Here is a 19427-nt window from a genome sequence, read left to right as displayed (position 1 = left end):
AAGGGGGCCTCTTCGAAAGGTGCAGATTTGAAGAAGACTGGAAGTTGGGGGAGTTACCTTGGGAAGAGCATGCCATCAAGTAGAGAACAAGCTAGAGATAATGGAAGCCAATGTGACTGAAGTCAAAGCAGCAAACAGGCAAGAGTAGGTACTGAGGTCAGAGGGAGGGCATGATAATGTAGAATCTTGGGGAACACTGTAAGAATAGTGACTTTGAGTGAAATGAGAAGTCGCCACAGACTTCTGTGAAGACAAATAACATGACAGGACTTCTGTGCAACTGTGTCACTCCGGCTGCAATGTTGACAATGCAGAGAAACAGGGTAGAAGCAGGGAGAAGGGTCAGGAGAGTACTGTGGAAATTCAGCCAAGAGCCAAGAGTACTTAGAAGAAGGCAGTGAGGAACGTTGGTTTCCAGGTATGTTTTAAAAGCAGACTTCCTGGGACACCTGAGTGGCTCAGGCAGTTAAGCTTCGGACTCTTGACATTGGCTTAGGTCATGTTCTCACAGTTGTCAAGCCCTGTGTGGGGCTCTGTGCTGAGTGTGGAGCCTGCTTGGGATTCTCTCTCCCTCTCTCTCTTTCTGCCCCTCCCTTGCTCATGCTCTCTCTCTCTCTCAAATAAACTTAAAAAATAAATAAATACAAGTAGACTTCCTGGAAGAATAAATGTGAGGTATGAGAGAAAGAGAGAGGAATCAAGGATGACTCTGGAGACCTTCAGCCTGAACCACTGGAAGGATGGAATTTTCATCAAGGGACAAAACAGGTAAAGCAATTTTTGGAGGGAAGATCAGCCGTCCAGTTATGGACATGCTAAGTTTGACATTATCTAGTTGACTATAAATAAAATGGGCTTATTACAGCCAATTTTATAGACCATAAGTACAATAAAACAATTTACTTAAAAATTTCCAACCATCCAGGGGCACCTGGGTGGCTCAGTCGGTTGAGCATCCCACTTCGGCTCAGGTCATGATCTCGTGGCTTTTGAGTTCGAGCCTCGTGTTGGGCTATGTGCTGGCAGCTCGGACCCTGGAGCCTACTTTGGATTCTGCGTCTCCCTCTCTCTGCCCCTCCCATGCTCACACTCTGTCTCTCAAAAATAAATAAACATTAAAAAAAATCCAACCATCCAAAATAATTACTGAACATGAAAAAAAACCCCAAATTAATAGTTTAAATTTGGGGATTACCAGAGGATTTGGTTACTCTTATTTTACTTACTATGAAAAACAATAGTTGGCTTTTTTTTTCTTTTTAAAGTAAACCCTACACTTAACATGGGGCTTGAGGGGCGCCTGGGTGGCTCAGTTGGTTAAGTGTCTGACTTCAACTCAGGTCATGATCTTGTGGTTTGTGGGTTCGAGCCCTGCGTCGGGCTCTGTGCTAACAGCTCAGAGCCTGATGCCTGCTTCGGATATTGTGTCTCCTTCTCTCTATGCTCCTTCCCCATTTGTGCTCTTTCAAAAATAAATAAACATTAAAAAAAAAAAAAAGGGCTCAAACTCATGACCCTGAGATCAAGTGTCGCATGTTCTACCAACTGAACCAGCCAGGCGTCCTATACAGCTGGCTATTTTTAACGCATTATACATTTATAACATATTATACTTTAAAAATGGGACATTACACATAGAATGCTTTACTTTAAGAGCAAATGGAATAGGTTTGAGTACTTTACATTTACTTAAATTATTTAGGCAATAATGTTTCAAAGTTCACGATACTTTTTAAACATTAAGGTTTAATGATTGATAAGTGATAATATGTAGGCTCTATCAAAATAATTAACTATGGAGAATGTTGTGGATCAAAGCTCCTAAGAGAAAAAGAACTATTAGCTTTAATTGCTAAGGAAGTTATTTTGAGTTATGTCTAGCATGGCAGGAAATAGGCCAATATTAAAAGTGGTAAACAAGAATAAAGACTTATGTTGGAAGTTGCTCAGTAATTTATTTGTTTGACTGGTAGGATTGGTATGAAGTGAATAAACCATTGTTTTCCAAGGCTTTAGGGTATTTCTGAGGCTGAGGCAAAATAAGCCCTAACTATTGAAGGAATTCATTTCAAAAGCTACAGGCTCTTACTTACATTCAAATGTAAGCTTATCTCATCTAAAATTTAGCACTTTTATTGTTTTAAAAACTGTAATTCTTCAAAAATACTTGTTGGTATTTAATTGATATAATGACATGCAACATTATTTTAATTTCAGGTGTATAATATGATCCAATATTTGTATTATTGCCAAATGATCACCAAAGTCTAATTAACATCCATCACCACACAGTTAACATTTTTTTTTTACGTGATGAGAACTTTGAAGATCTCTTCTCTTAGCAATTTTCAAATATACAAAATCCAGTATTATTAACTATAATCACCAAGCTGTACACTATATCCCCATGACTTACTTACTAGTAAACACAAAAATAGAAACCTGATATTGTTCCAGACACGTTAATATATAATCACCATGAATAAATGTATTTAATATTGTGCTTCCTTTTAAATATCACTAAAATTGGGGCGCCTGGGTGGCTCAGTCAGTTGAGTGTCCCACTTCGGCTCAGGTCATGATCTCATGGCTTTTGAGTTCGAGCCCCGTGTCGGGCTCTGTGCTGGCAGCTCGGAGCCTGGAGCCTGCTTCGGATTCTGTGTCTCCCTCTCTCTCTCTGCCCCTTCCCTGCTCTCTCTCTCTCTCTCAAAAATAAACATTAAAAAAATTAAAAAATAAATAAAATAAATATCACTAAAATAGATTTTAGCTATGATATTATTAGCACTCCACATGAGGAAAAAAAAAACACATTTATTTATGAGCTCTTTTGAGGATCCAGATCAGAGTTTCTCAAACTACTGACATTTCATAGCTGATAATTCTTTGTTTTGAGGGGGCTGGCCTGTGCATTGTAAGACGCTGAACAGCATCCCTAGCCTCTGCCCACTAGCTGCCATTAGAAACTCCCACAAACGGTGTCAAGCAAAGAATTCTCTAGACAATACCAAGTATGGGCAGTGGGGTGGGGTGGGATGGATTGGGTGGGCTGGGGTGCGGGGTGGGGCTGCAAAATTGTCTCCAGTTGAGAACACTTACCTAAAATAAGAATTTTCAGGGCCCTTGGGTGGCTCAGTCAGTTGAGTGTTGACTCTTGACTTCGGCTCAGGTTGTGATCTCACGGTGCTGAGAAGTCCTGAGATAGTTCCTGAGACCGAGCCTCGCTGCTTAAGATTCTCTCTCCCTCTCCCTCTGTCCCTCCCCCCACTCATGTGTGCACTCTCTCTCAAGAAAGAAATAAGCATCTTCAATTAAATTAAAATTACATAATGGAGCTTAAAGTGTCAGTAGGCTCACCATTTATGATTTGCAATTAAGTGGGAATAAAGATATCAGTGTGATAATCTCTTGATGTGTGCAGGAAGTCCCCATGATATCCCTTTGCTTTTTCCCCTTCAGTTATCCAAATATTCTTAAGAGTTTGGAGAAATTAAAAGTAAGCTTCTCTCCACTAGAGGGTGGAGAACACTTTCATTTGGTCAATAAGTAGTCCCCAATCTCTTTGGCAGCTGATCTGACAATACCAAGATGTAGCCTTCTCTCCCGAATGTTTTTCTCTATATGGCACACATTCTTCCAAGTCTTAAGCAAAGAACAGCAGAAACAAAATAGAGGAAACGTGGTAATGGAGCAGGGAGCCAATTCAACAAGTGTTGCTGAAGGCCTGCTCTGCTATGGAGGGACTGGCAGTACAAAGGCAGAAGAAAATAAGATGGATGAGTGAAATATATTCTAGGTCAGACTGCAGTGAATGCGAAAACATACGTTTGAGGAAACACAAAATATCAAGGGTTAGGGTGGGGTTAAAATTTTAGCTGGGGAACTAGGGAAGGGCCAAACAATTAGTGAGAGTACTTTTAAAGTATAATGTTCTCTAAAGTCATTTATTTAAAATCTGAAAATAGTCCCTATAGTTATATAAAATTATATTTATTAACCCATATTCAAAAAGGAAGTAAATATATATTTAAATATCAAAATACTGACTTCTATTAAACTTTCATTAAGCTACAAACAGCAAAAGCAAGCTCAAGTGTTGTCTCCCTAAAGAATATGATTATTTTGGCACATAGCTCAGGAAGGACACTTGTGTAATTTATCTCAATGAACTACGAAAAACAATGAAGTAATGCATCTTCCCAAAAAAGACTTTATTAAATAATGAAATTCCTGTTTGTGATCTGGGCAATTACATAAAACTGAATTGCATTCATTTTTTATATTCTTACCTCATTTGATCTTTGTCAGCTGAGGTCTAATGAGCAAGAGGGAACCTTGTATTTTGTAAATAAAATAGCTTAAATCATGCTCAAAAAAATGTCTATGTTCATATTCATATGAATTACATAGGGAGAACTATGGCCAAAATAAAAGGCTATAAACTCATGAATGGACCATTCATTTGAAGCACCAATTATTTGACCTTACTTGACAGTCATACTTGATACGACTACAAATACAGCTACCAGTGAGAACAAAAAGGAAAACGTCCTATAATCTGGAAGATAAGCCCCTTTTAAAGGTCTCTTTCAGAAATCCTAAAAACATAAGAACTTTAAAGAGTAACAGTCACTCTTTTATGATAGATTCTCTATAACACTTTTTTCCTCGCAAGAACAGGAAACAGACCAAATACAACATAAATCAAAATGCTCAGCATTTGGTATAAATAAAAATTTATTCAGAAGAAACTACACATTAAATCATAGTAGAGCTTAGCTTTGTGTTAACGTTTCCAAAGGCCTTACTGTGTACCATCAAAACTGTAATTTTGTGCTTCTCACAGTTAATACCTGGTTCACCAGAAATTTATTGCTAAAAGGAAATGGTTCCTGAACAAAATATTCAAAGATTTCCACCATTATAATTGTTTCCTCCCCTTGTTGGCTGCTCAATTCCTGAATGGATGAGCCATTTATTTCAATTTCTGTGAAGCCTTTTCAAGCCCCAGTTCCTGAACAGTAGAAAATCACATTTACTAAGTATGTTAAGCACGGTTTTACAATGATCTGTTTCACAGATCCTCTGAAATCTAGCAAGGCATACTGACTTTCTGACAGCACTCATTCATTTGTCACACATTTATTATGCAAATAGTAAGTTAGGCCCTGTACGAGGTCAAGCATAATACATGAAGTGTCCCTGTAAGGGGACAGTAATTCCAGCAATGAGAAAAGAACCCTAAGAGAAAAAATGTATAAGGTGTTTTAGGAGCAGAACAAATACCCAACTCTGCTTGAGACTGATGTTTTTTCCCCTGAAAAAAATAAATGCACCCAATTCCTCCCATTGAAAGCTTAAAACTCTTTCTTAGTCATTATCATTCTTCTGGATAGCCTTCATCAATGAACAAAACACCCAATCTAATTAAAAAAGAAAAAGAAAAAGAAAAAACAACCCACCAGCATACCTTGTGGCTTTGGACTTGCAGCTGAGTGTTTTGCTGGCGTTTTTCCATTTATTCCCTGAGCCTCTTCATCAGATACATTCTGATCAACCCGTGGGGTTGTGCTGCTTTTCACACAAGGTGGAACTAGAGTGATCTTTGGACAGGTACTGATGCCTGGGAGAGTTGAAAAAGAAAGGACAGGTAAATACAGAGGTGGAGCACAGCTATGTCACATGACCTAAATTCCTTTTTATCCCGTAAAACAAAAACAATCACAGTTACAAGACTAAGCATAGAAATATTTTTCCCATGTGTACTGGCCTTGACAGAATTTCTTGGGAAAGATCTCATTCCATGTGTTGAGAAACCTCGGTAATGCATGCTGACAGAGATCGAGCCCCTTCCTCCCCCACCACACACACACTCCCTCTCTTCCTCCCTCCCTTCCTTTCAGGGCCACAGAAAGGGCAGAATGCAGCTGCTACTGGTGAAGGAGAAGACAGGAGGGCCCCAGCATTAATCTGCTGAAAGCTTTCCTTTCCAGCAGCCAGTCACCAGTCATTGAGTGACTCTCAAGAACAAAGCAGGAAAGCACCAACATGACAGCTGACCTAACGACTCTAGAAGAACGGCTCGATGAATAAAGAAAAAATACATATACCCTTCCCTCACTCACTAGTTTACCAGAGTCCAGATCTACATCTGTAAGCTAATACCCATGTTTTCAACAAAAGGATTATACCGGTTATACTGTCATATTTATAGCTCAAAACTCTAAAATGTCGATACTGAAAGGCATCATGAGACCAAGATGTAGAAAAATAGATCAATTTTTTGAGTCCTGATTTAAGAAGTTAATTGTTAAGTTTCAGAGACTTTTTAAGAAATGGTGTGCGAGTGCTTTCTCTTTATACGACTCAAACTTTCCTTGCTTCTAGTTGACATAGTGATATTAACAATAGACTAGACACTGCTATAGGAGAAAATACAATTTCTACCAGGGAGATCATGATCCATTTAAGAAACTATCATTGGTTTAAAAACAGAGTTTCATTTTTACAGAATAACTAAATAACTAAAAAGAAAACTAGGAGAGATAAAAAGCCTTAATTATTCAAAACAAGAAAAGCTAATAGAACCCAATCAACTTTTTTTTTTTTTTAAAGCACTTTTTTTTTTTTTTTTCAACGTTTATTTATTTTTGGGACAGAGAGAGACAGAGCATGAACGGGAAGGGGCAGAGAGAGAGGGAGACACAGAATCGGAAACAGGCTCCAGGCTCTGAGCCATCAGCCCAGAGCCCGACGCGGGGCTCGAACTCCCGGACCGCGAGATCGTGACCTGGCTGAAGTCGGACGCTTAACCGACTGCGCCACCCAGGCGCCCCTCAACTTTTTACTGAGTAAAAAAATTCCCTTTTATTTCAATTGATTATTAAATAGTATTGATTAAAATCTGCACATACTACTGCTTTATTTTCTGCATTCTCCTTGAAATTTATCTTGGTAAAATAAGTTTTAGAAGATATTAACAGTTTTAAGTATTGTCAAGAAGTTTTAGAGACCCAGTGCTGAAACAAATTAAGTGGGTTTTCATCAGACACCCTTCTGCTAAAATGAGCTGCTGGCTGGATTAAACATTCTTTAGCCAAACAGAAGGCTTTGAATGCAAGACCTAGAGATTATTTGACAGCATATTACTGCAATTGTGAACAGAAGAAATAAAAGGTTGAATCTTTAAATGTGTGAGCCTATCTACTTTTTTAGAAGAACTGGGTGAAGTAGGCAAAGTCTATCTCTAAAATCTGTAGCATGACATCCAACCACTTAGTCTTTTAGGAGCATTGGGATGTTGGTTCCACAGTGATCTCAAGGGATGGTTTGGTGGTTCTAAAGGCCACCTTCTGGGGTCTGGAAGTGTGGCCTTGGGACAAAAGAGTGAAAAGCCAGAGCTTAGCTCCAAATCAGAGGCAGAAACTATAACGCAATTGTAAAATGAGGCACTGAAAGAATGTGATCTATAGCAACAAATCTATAAAAAGAAGGCAGTCAATGGGTTAAATGAGAAAACAGGAGTATACTGAATCTTTGAAAAATAGATCAACACTGTTACATATTAAAAGATGACACCACTTTAATAATTAGCCTATTTAGAAACAAAAAAAAATGTCTTGAATAAATAATAACTTGAAATTAAAAACTAGGCAATTTCCTGAGAGCAAACTTTCAGGGCATGATGTGTTTTATGCAGGTGTCATATTTATTAGAAAAGATTTCCCACGAATGTGCCAAAATGCCTGCAGTAAGAGATCAGCTACATATTCTATTTTCTTATAAATCCATTAAAGTCATGTTTATAACATTTTTTTTTTTGCCAGTGGCAAAAAATCTACAGCCAGAAACTTGATTTTAGATCATTGTTTAATACCAGTCTACAAACTTCAGCCACTATCACAAAGTATGAAAATATGGTTAAAGACACAGAAAACACATTTTTAAAGGGTTAAGGGGGGAAAAAAGGGCAATGACAAATAGGCAACAGAGACTAGTTGTGGCTGCAAAGCCAAAAATATTTACAGTCTGGCCCCTTACAGGAAAAGTTTGCTGACCACTGCTCTAAGTCAGACACATCATGGTAAAGAAAATGTGCCATAAAAAAGGACCATTTTATTAAATTGCTCATCTTCTGACACTTTGGAATAGCAATACAAAAGAAGACTTTTGAGTGTCTATGACGCACTCAGCCTACTCACATTTGGAGACAGTTCTTATTTGGGTGCCAATTGCACAATACAGAACTGAAACCAAAATTGTAACCAGGTGGTCCACCCATTCAAGAAATTTTATATCAACTTTTAGATTCCAATTTACCAAGAAGGTGACCAGTTAATCTTGGGCACAGATACAACTAGTTTACGTTATGTTAGTGCCGGGGGAAAGTGTCCTATTTAAATAATGTCTCCTCCTGAGTATTGGTAATCCAGTTTCAACCACTGGTCCTACCCATTTTGCATTCCTCTTTGGGTTACTAATTTACGCTTGCTGGGTCATATCTTCTGTAAGGAATGTCTAGACATAGGCTAACTGCAAAAGGCTTCAGATATTCTCAATCCAGCCTCATCTTTGCATAAGGCTCCCTGTTCCAACTGGAGAGGTTGCCACTACAGCTTAAGTTTATCTGTCTTCTTTTGTATCATACTTGTGAGTGGCAGATAATGACTAGTTAGGGTGACTTTGTCTCCCATTTGCAAAATTTTGTTCTAAGCTGTTATACTTTGCCAAATCATTCTTGAGTGGCTTTTTCACATCTTACTCTTTGGCTATCCATTCCAAAGCAAAGTCCACTTAGTTCTCTGATTCTTCATGCCTGATCTCTTGCCATAGTACCACCCATGCCCCCAGACCACATTGTTATGACTTCACTATGGCCATGTTTACGCGGCCTCAACCATTCATAACATCTCTTCCAACTGCACCAAATCTCTAGTTCGTAAAAGCTCGATGGACTTCACTCCTTGAGACAAGAGGATCTCTTGGATTTAAGAAGACAGAAGCAGTTTTACAGGGAAGACAAATTTTTTAGGAGTACACTATACAGAGTAAAGAGATACCTCAAAAAAAACTTAATTTGAAATATTCTTAGATTTACAGGGAGCTACACTCAGGTTCCTAAAGTTAGCATCTATTACAACACATTTATCTTTTTTTTTTTTTTTCAACGTTTATTTATTTTTGGGACAGAGAGAGACAGAGCATGAATGGGGGAGGGGCAGAGAGAGAGGGAGACACAGAATCGGAAACAGGCTCCAGGCTCTGAGCCATCAGCCCAGAGCCTGACGCGGAGCTCGAACTCACGGACCGCGAGATCGTGACCTGGCTGAAGTCGGACACTTAACCGACTGCGCCAACCAGGCGCCCCTATTACAACACATTTATAAAAACAAGTCTTATAAAGACAAATTTTTCCACTAATACCCTTTCTGTTACAGGATCTGATCCAAAATATCACATTGCATTTAGTTTTCATTGTTTCCTTACTGCACTCCAACCTGAGTTACTCAGTCTTTGCTGGTTTTGTAGGGCATTAGCACTTTTGAAGAGTAACAGTCAAGTGTTTTGTACAATGCCCCTCAAACTGAATTTCTCTAATGTTGTCTCATGATTACATCGGGTTTATGGGTTTGAGGGCAGGACATCACAGAGGCAATGTGCCCATCTGTAAACAGTATTACATCACTGCATGTTATCAATGTGACTATCACATTTGATATTAACTTTGGTCCCTGGGAAAGGTGGTGTCTGCCAGGTTTCTCCACTGGAAAATATTATAAGACTTTTTTTAAAATTTATTTTGAGAGAAACAGAGAGAGAGCGAGAGACAGAGAAACAGAGAGAGAGAGAGAGAGAGAGCTCGTGAGCGTGAGCAGGGGAGGGGCAGAGAGAGAGAGAATTCCAAGCAGGCTCCGAGTTCTGTCAGCACAGAGCCTGACATAGGGCTCAGACTCATGAAATGAGAGATCATGACCCGAGCCAAAATCAAGAGTCAGATGCTTAACCAACTGAGCCACCCAAGCACCCCATAAGACATTTTTCAACAGTGTTTTCCTATTATCCTTTCAAAAACTCCCCATTTGTCCCATTAGTTCAAGGAAGAGTCATTATCTCCCATGTGTTACCTAAAATGCCTAGTTTAAGAGATCAACTAGTTTTTTGTTTTTTATTTATTTATTTTTTTAATAAAACTCATGGTTTACAACTCTTTTGCCAAGGAGAACAAATTCATTGTTAGGAAATTTATTTTAGAAAACTATTTGTTTCCCAAACTTCTGGAGCTCCATAATAAACTCTCCAGAAAAATGATAAGCAAACCACAAAGGATCTTAGAAAAGAAAATATGATCAACAGTTTCAGAAATTTCCTTGGACCTAGGAATTCTACCTCTAGGAATTTAATGTACAGAAATAGTCCTGAATGTGTAAAAGTATATGTACATGAATAGTCAACGCAACATTATGGAAAATACACATAGTTGTTAAAAACAGAAAAAGAAAAATAAGATTGGGAAGATCTCTAGTATTTATTATTAAATAAAAGACAAATATTATAGAAAATATGTATAGACAAATATTATAGAAAATATGTATAGAAAATATGCATTTTATGCCCCCATTAAAAATGAAGATATGGGGGCACCTAGGTGCTCAGTCGGTTAAGCATCTGACTCTCAGTTTCAGTTCAGGCCATGATCCCCTAAGTTCGTGAGTCTGAGCCCCACATCAGGCTCTGCACTGACAGCACAGAGCTGCTTGGGATTCTCTCTCTCCCTGTCTCTCTGCCCCTACCCCACTCATATTCTCTTTCTCTCTCTCTCTCTCTCTCTAAAATTTTATTATTTTTTTTTTTTTTTTGAGAGAAAGAGAGAGAACGCAAGTGGAGAAGGGACAGAGAGAGGGGTGGAAAGGGAGAGAGAGAATTCCAAGCAGGCTCTACACCACCAGTGCAGAGCCCAATGAGGGCCTTGAACTCGTGAAATGCGAGATCATGACCTAAGCTGAAGTCAGAAGCTTAACCAACAAGGCCATCCAGATGCCCCCAAAATAAATAAATTTAAACACACACACATATACAAATGTGCCTAAATGCATTAGAGAGGGATGTCAGTAACATGGCAAACTTAATTTCGGGAACTGAGAGTAGGAAGAGAGGATGAATAGGAACTTTCATGTTTTGCTGTCTGTACAACTGAATCATTTAAACATTTTATAATGAAACTGTGCTTATAAATTACTTACATAAAAGAGAAAATCTATGAAAGTTACCAAATATGTGTATTAAAGATTGTTTAAAAACATATCCTTTATGTTTCCACACCTATGCTCACAGCAAGATTATTCTAATAGCTAAACTATGGAAGCAACTCATTGACAGATGGACAAATATACATGCAATGGAGTATTATTCACTCTTAAAAAGGAAGGAAATCCTGATACATGCCACAACATGGATATCTTGAAGCTATTATGCTAAGTGAAATAAATTAGTTTAAAAAACACAAATATTGTCTGGTTCCACATATCTGAGTTACATAGTCAAAATCAGACAGAAAGTAGTGTGGTGGTTGCCAGGGGTTGAGGAGATGGGAGAATGGAAGTTACTATTTAAATTTTTAAAAAGTATTTATTTTTGAGAGGCAGGGAGAGACAGAGTACAAGCAGGGAGGGGCAGAGATGGAGGGGGAGACAAAGAATCCGAAGGAGGCTCCAGGCTCTGAGCTGTCAGCACAGAGCCTGATGCAGGGCTCAAACTTACAAACCGTGAAATCATGACCTAAGCTGAAGTCAGACCTAAGCTGAAGTCAGACGCTTAACCTACTAAGCCACACAGGTGCCCTGGAAAGTTACTATTTAATGAGTACAGTGTTTCATTATAAGATGAAGAGTTCTGTGGCTGGATGGTGGCCATGGTATCATTGCACTTAATATCAACGAACTATATGCTTACAATGGTTAAGGTGGTAAATTTTATGTATTTTTTAAAAATAATTTTAAAAGCTTTTAATTTAAAAAGTTTATCACTTGCTTAACAAAGAAAAGGTGAAGAAATATTAATACATTCAAGTTGCCTACTTCACATCTCTAGTGTGTCTAAGAGCTAGCTCACACTCCACATACCCAAATCTGACATCCTCACCTCTCAACACTCACCCCAAACCACTGTCTTCACAGTCTTCTCCACATCAGCTAATGGCGGTTTCACCTTTGCTTAGGCCAAAAAGCTTGGAAGCATTCTCAAGGCCTCTTTTTCTCTCTTGTTCAACATCTTATCCATCAAGAAATTCTGCCAACTCCACCATCTACCATCACTGTTCCAAGGCTACTATTCTGGCCTAACTTACTAGAAACTTCAACTGGATGAGAGCAAGACCCTCCAACCTGGTCTCCTTACTCCTACCCTTTTCCCCAGTATAGTCATATTTTCAAACAGGACCAGTGAGAGATCCCTTTTAAAAACCAAATCAGATCATATCACTCCTATGCTAAAAATTCTCCAATGGCTCTATATCTCACACAGGATAAAAATGCATCTCCTTAAAAGGGCTGACAAGCACTACATGATCTGGTCTCAGTCCCTTTACCACTGACCTCATTGCTAGTATTGCCCCCTTGCTCATTCTATTACAGTCATACTGGTTCCTTGCTGTTCCTCAAACAGGCCAAGTACACCTTTGGTCTAGCTACTCTCTGCTGCAATGCTTTCCCCGCCATGATAATTGCTGGTTAATTGCTTTGCCTTCTTCATATCTTGGCTCAAATTTTTTGTCAATATGTACTATACTGACCATTCTCTTTAGTGTAACTGCCACTCTTATTAGCTGTACAGTTTTTTTCCCCCATAGCACTTATCACCTTCTAAAAGCCCACATTACTGAGGAAGGCAGTTTAAGATGTCAGCATAGGAAGACCTGAACTCATCTCCCACACAACAAATTTACAGCCAACTGTGAAATAACTCCCCCTGAAAAAGACCTGAAAACTAGCTGAACATCTCCTCTACAGTAACGGATAATTAGGCCACATCAATACAGGTAGGAGAAGCAGAGATGGGTCTCACCAAACACCCTTCCCCTGTCGTGGCAACTCACAACTGGGAAGGATGTCACAAATACAGAGTTTCTCATTGTGGAGCAACATGATGTGCCTCACATCAGGCACTTCAATCCTTGGGACCTACACCAGAGAGATGAGGAACTTTCAAAGTTAAGTGGCTTTGAAAAACAACAGGGCTTACATCCAGAAGAACATAGGGCTATAGGAAATGGAGATTCCACTCTTAAAGGGCTTGCCTGCAGACTCACTCACCCTGGGACCCAGCACAAAAGCAGCAGTTTGAAAAGCACCTAGACCATATATGAATGAGATTCACTTGGTAATCTTAGAGTATCTGCCAAAGGGTTGTTAGGACTCTCTCTAGGGACAGATGCACTGGTGGGTGCCATTTTTGTACTCCCCTCAAATCTGCTTAGAACAGGTAGGTACACCCCACACAGGGATGCCCCTTGAGCACCTGGCTCTGGTGCCAGAGATGATTGTGTTTCTGGTCCTAGCAGGTCTGAAACATTGGAGTGACAGTTCTTGGTGGGCTACTACCTCTAGAACACTGCAGAGATAGCAGTCCAATGTGTGAAAAAGGATTATTTACTTGTCCTGGAGCTTCAGTTGGATGGGTACTACATACCTAAAGGACATGCCATCCTCTCAGGGAATGTAGGCCAGGGAACATTACCTTTTTGTCCTCCCTTGGCCTTGCCATAGCGCACCTGTTCTTCCCAGAAACGACCACATTGCCTGGTCTGGAGGCCGGCAGGGTTTAGGATTATGGTCCCGCAGGACTGTATATATTTGCATATCTTAAAAGCTGCTGCCTGAGGGTTAAGTTTTCAATTAGCTTGAAACTGGGGCTGACTGAGATCCCACATTCTGTAAGACTCAAAAGGCTAGCGACTCCCTCAACAACTGTAGCCTATCAGGAATAAATCACATTGCTTAGGCAATCACAAAATTTTGAGAGATAACAAAGGGTAAGGTTACCAATAAAGTTCATCATCTATACAGGCCACTCATCCAAGACTGAGAGAGATAGGTGTTTCACCTAATACACAGAAATGAAAAGAGTCAAGCAAAATGGGAAGACAAAGGAATATGTTCCAAATAAAAGTACAAGATATGCCCCTTCCCCACCCCGCCCCAAAACCACTTAATAAAAAAGAGAGAAGTGATTTACCTGATAAAGAGTTCAAAGTAATGGCCATGGATAAACACATTAGAACTTTAAAAAAGAGTTCAAAATATAAGTAGCAAACAGAAGTCATAGATCTGAAGAATAACTAACAATCACAGAACTGAAAAATACACCAGAGAGGTTCAACAGCAAAGTAGATGAAACAGAAGAAAGAATCAGTGATCTGGAAGACAGAGCAATGAAACCTCACCCAAACAGAGCAGCAAAAAGAAAAACTTTAAAAATTGAAGATAGCTCAAGAAACTTATGGAACAACAAGCAGATTAGCATTCTCATTATAGATGTTCCAGAGGAGAGAGAAAGGGTCAGAAAACTTTCCTGAAGAAATAATGGCTGAAAACTTCCCTAACCTGGGGAAGAAAATAGACATCTGGATCTAGAAAGCGCAAAGAATTCCCCCCTGCCAAAAAAAAAAAAAAAAAAAAAAAAAAAAAAACAAACAAAACCCAAGCCCAAAGAGACCCACACAAAGACACATTATAATTAAAATGTCAACAGTTAAATAAAGAATCTTAAAAGCAGCACAGCAAGAGAAAATATAACTTGTTATATATACAGGAACACCCATAAGACTATTAGCAGATTTCTCAGCAGACAGTTTACAGGCTAGAAGGGAGTGGCATCATATATTCAAACTGCTGAAAGGAAAAAACTTCCAACCAAGAAAACTCTATTCAGGATTTAAGGAGAGATAAAGAGCTTTCAGACAAACAAAAGCTAACAGAGTTCACCACCACTAAACTGGCCGTACTAAAAATGTTAAAGGAACTTTAAGCTGAAAAGAAAGTACATTAATTAGTAAGAAGAAAAGAATAAAAACCTCACCAGTATAGGTAAATATGGCAAAGGTAGTGGATTAATCATTTATAAGGCTAGTATGAATTTAAAAGGTAAAAGTAGTGAAAATAATGATAGCTATAATGATTAGTTAAGGGATACACAAAATAAAAAGATGTAAAATGGGACATTAGAAATATAAACATGGGGGGCAGGGACTAAAAATGTGGTTTTAGAATGCATTCACAAACCTAACTTCTTATCAATTTAAAATGGACTGTTATATGTGAGCATCATGGCAACCACAAAGCCAAAACCTACAGCAGACATACACAAGATAATGAAAAAGGAAATCTAAGCATAATACTATAGAAAGTCATAAGAGAATAAAGTCATAAGCCAAAGAGAAAACATTCCCAAACTCATTATGAGGCCAGCACAACCCTGATACCAAAACCAGACAATGACAACACACACACACACACACACACACACACACACACACACACACAAACACACACAATTGGCTAATATCCCTGACGAACAGAGACGCAAAAATCCCCAACAAAAATGATAGCAAACTGAATTCAACAATACATTAAAAGGATCATACATCATAATCAAGTGGGATATATCCAGGGATGCAAGGATGGTTCAACACCTGCAAAACAATCAATTTGATAATGTGATATAGCACATAACAAAATGAAAGCTAAAGTCACCGTGATAATCTTAATAGATACAGAAAAGGCATTTAACAAAATTCAACATCTATTTATGATAAAAACTATCAACAAAGTGGGTATAGATGGAACGTATCTCAATAGAATAAAGGCTGTATATGACAAGCCCAGAAGTAACATCATACTCAATGCAGAAAAGTTAAAAAAGCTTTTCTTTAAGATGAGGTACAAGACACATATGCCCAATCTTGCCAGTTTTATTGAACACGATATTGGAAGTCCTAGCCAGAGGAATTAGGCAGGAAAAAGAAATAAGACATCCAAATTGGAAAGGAAGAAGTAAAACTGTCACTATTTGGAAACATGATTTCATATACATAAAACCCTGAGAGCTTCCCAAAAACTGTTAGAGTAAACAAGTTAATACACAAAAATCTGTTATATTTTTATATAGCAACACCAAACTACAGAAAAACTAAGAAAACAATCCCATTTACAATTGCACCAAAAAATAAAATAGTAGTAAGCTTAACCAAGGAAGTGAAAGACTTGTTCACTGAAAACTATAAAGCACTGATGAAAGAAACTGAAAAAGACACAAATAGATGGAAAGTTATTCTGTGTTTGTAGATTAAGCAAACTAATAGTTAAAATGTCCATTCTACCCCAAATAATCTACAGATTCAATGCAATTCCTAACAAAATTACAATGGTATTTCTCACAGAACAATCGGGGTGCCTGGGTGGCTCAGTTGTTAAGCATCTGACTCTTTTTTTTTTTTTTTTTTAATTTTTTTTTTCAACGTTTATTTATTTTTGGGACAGAGAGAGACAGAGCATGAACGGGGAAGGGGCAGAGAGAGAGGGAGACACAGAATCGGAAACAGGCTCCAGGCTCTGAGCCATCAGCCCAGAGCCTGACGTGGGGCTCGAACTCACGGACCGCGAGATCGTGACCTGGCTGAAGTCGGACGCTTAACCGACTGCGTCACCCAGGCGCCCCAGCATCTGACTCTTGATTTCAGCTCAGGTCGTGTGCTCATGGTTTGTGAGTCTGAGTCCCTCATCTGGCTCTGTACCAATGGTGTGGAGCCTGCTTGGGATTCGCTCCTGTCCCCTGCCTCAAAATAAATAAATGAACTTAAAAGAAAGAAAGAACAACCAATTCTAAAATTTGTATGGAACCAAAAGAGATCCTGAAGATGTCAAAGCCATCTTGAAAAAGAACAAAAATGGAGGCATCCCCTTCCCTGATTTCAAAGTATATTACAAAGCTCTAAGAATCATAACAGGATGGTATTGCATAGAAACAAAACACACGGATCAATTGAATGGCATGGAGAGCCCAAAACTCAACTCATACATATACTGTCAATTAATTTATTACAATGGAACCAAGAATGAGGAAGGACAGCCTCTTCAATAAATGGTCTTGGGAAAACTAGACAGCCACATGCAAAAGAATGAAATCAAACTGCTTTCTTATACCATATGCTAAAATGAACTCAAAGTGGATTCAAGACCTGAAACTATAAAACTCCTGAAAGAAAACATAGGTGGTAAGCTCCTTGACATAGGTCTTAGCAACATTTTGGCTTTTTTGGGTTGTATTCAGTTTTGTTTTTTGGATCTGACACCAAAGGCAATGGCAACAAAAGCTAAAATAAACAAATAGGACTACATCAAATTAAAGGCTTCTGCACAGTGAAGGAAACCATCAACAAAAATTTAAAAAGCAACCTACTTGAATGGCATACTAATTGTTATTTAAAAAAATGAAATCTTGCCATTTGTGACAACATGGATGGACCTTGAGGGTATTACACTAAATGAAATGAGTCAGACAAAGACAGATACCATATGACTTCACTTATCTGTGGAATCTAATAAAATACTTGAACAAACAAAATTCAAAGATACAGAGAACAGGGTGGGATAAAAGGGTAAAGAGATTCAAGAGGTACAAACTTCAGCTCTAAAAGAAGTCATGGGAATGCAATGGTACAGCATGGTGACTACAGGCAATAATGTATTGCAAACTTGAAGAAAAGAAAGTAAATCTCAAAAGTTCTCATCACAAGAAAAAAGCTGTAACTTTGGTGAGGTATGGTAACTAGACTGACTGTGGTGATCATTTTGTAATGTATACAAATGTTCAGTCCTCATGTTGTACACCTGAAACTAATACATTGTTATATATCAATTATACTTCAATTAAATTAAATTAAATCAGTACAACATTTATTTTGTTTGTTTATTGTCTGTGTCTCCTGCTTAGACTGTAAGCTGTGAGAAGGCACTGACATTTGTTCGGATGTATCCCAGGAACATCACCTGCCACACAATAGATGCTCAATAAATATCCTACAGATATTTTATCTTTTTGATAAATGAGCTCTCAAGTTTTGAACAAATGAGCTCTCGAGACCTGAGGCAAGTTTCTCTTCATTTGCCTACATTCTTAGTTTCTAATTCAAGAGAGATATTTTCTAAATTCCAACAATAAGTAGATACACAGCTGTTTTAGAGCCCATGCAAAATTCGAAACATTTCCATTCTTATCTCAACTTTTAAACATTGAAGGTCATTTCTACACAAATTCTAAATACCAGGGCGCCTGAGTGGCCCAGTCGGTTAAGCATCAGACTTCAGCGCAGGTCACCATCTCACGGTTCATGAGAGCCTGCTTTGGATCCTATGTCTCCCCCTCTCTGCACCGCCCCCCTCAAAAATAAAAAAAAAAATTTAAATGAAATAAAATTAACATTCTAAAAAAAAAAAACCAACCAACAAATAAACAAAAACAACCAAATTCTAAATACCTAGGAAAAATTTTTACAGAAGTAATCTTTCCACAACCCAGCAACAGACTTCTAAACATCTGGAATTGTGGAACTATCCAGATGTCTTGATAAAAACAGCAGCAGCTAAAAATCTCAGTAATCGACTCAAATGTTTCCATCCATCATAATCTGTAATTTTATTTTCATTTATTCGAGTCGCTAAAATGCACCGTAGGCTGCCAATGTTTCAGACTTATGATGATGCTACCTAAAATTATAGAATTTTATAATTGCCAGAGAAAGCAGATTGCTTGAGGTCTTTAAAGTTCAAAAGCAATATGAATTCAAACTAAGTCTTGAAGGTAGTAACTGCAGATATTCGATATTTTTCAAGGCCCCATAGCTGGATGTGCACAGATAAAATGCGTAATATGTGTAAAAAGGCAATTGTGACTACTGTATTTTTCTTAAGCAAATGCAACATTGTATGTATGCAATGAGATCAGAGAAATGTATAGCCTCTAAAAACACAAATATAATTTGTTTTCAAAATAGAAATACTTTATGTTTCTGAAACATGCTCCATAATTATTTACCGATTTTTTTCTCCCATGTATAAGGAAAGAAAAGGATAACTTTTTTTGAATGTTTATTTATTTTTGAAACAGAGAGAGAGAGACAGAATGCAAGCAGGAGGGGCAGAGAGAGAGGGAGATACAGAATCCAAAGCAGGCTCCAGGGTCTGAGCTGTCAGCACAGAGCCTGACATGGGACTCAAACTCACGAACCGTGAGATCATAACCTGAGACAAAGTGGGACACTTAACTGACTGAGCCACCCAGGCACCCCAAAAGGAAAACATTTCTAAAGAATGGTTTGTGGTCCCTTAAAAGTTAGAATTCTGTTAGAGTAACCGAAACAAAACCACATAAGCTTG

The 19427-nt window shown here is 38.3% G+C and overlaps 1 protein-coding gene across 10 annotated transcripts in view; it reads right to left on the bottom strand.

Moving 5' to 3' along the window:
• FGD4 (FYVE, RhoGEF and PH domain containing 4) overlaps positions 1–19427 on the bottom strand; it is a 248462-nt gene that overhangs the window by 95167 nt on the left and 133868 nt on the right. For 8 of the 10 annotated variants that reach the window (XM_045465995.1, XM_045465984.1, XM_045465985.1 and 5 more), the window contains exon 2: positions 5471–5623. Coding sequence is in view for 4 of the 10 variants with exons in the window: in XM_045465986.1 (XP_045321942.1) it covers positions 5471–5623 (153 nt within the window). In the remaining 6 variants the exon portion in view is untranslated. Of the gene's footprint in view, positions 1–5462; positions 5624–12854; positions 12860–19427 lie in introns of those variants that run through there. The other 2 variants (XM_045465992.1, XM_045465991.1) reach the window with 2 other exon arrangements.

The sequence above is a fragment of the Leopardus geoffroyi genome, chromosome B4 (genome assembly GCF_018350155.1).
Source record: "Leopardus geoffroyi isolate Oge1 chromosome B4, O.geoffroyi_Oge1_pat1.0, whole genome shotgun sequence".
Taxonomy (NCBI): Eukaryota; Metazoa; Chordata; class Mammalia; order Carnivora; family Felidae; genus Leopardus; species Leopardus geoffroyi.
This window is presented reverse-complemented; position numbering and strand designations above follow the sequence as displayed.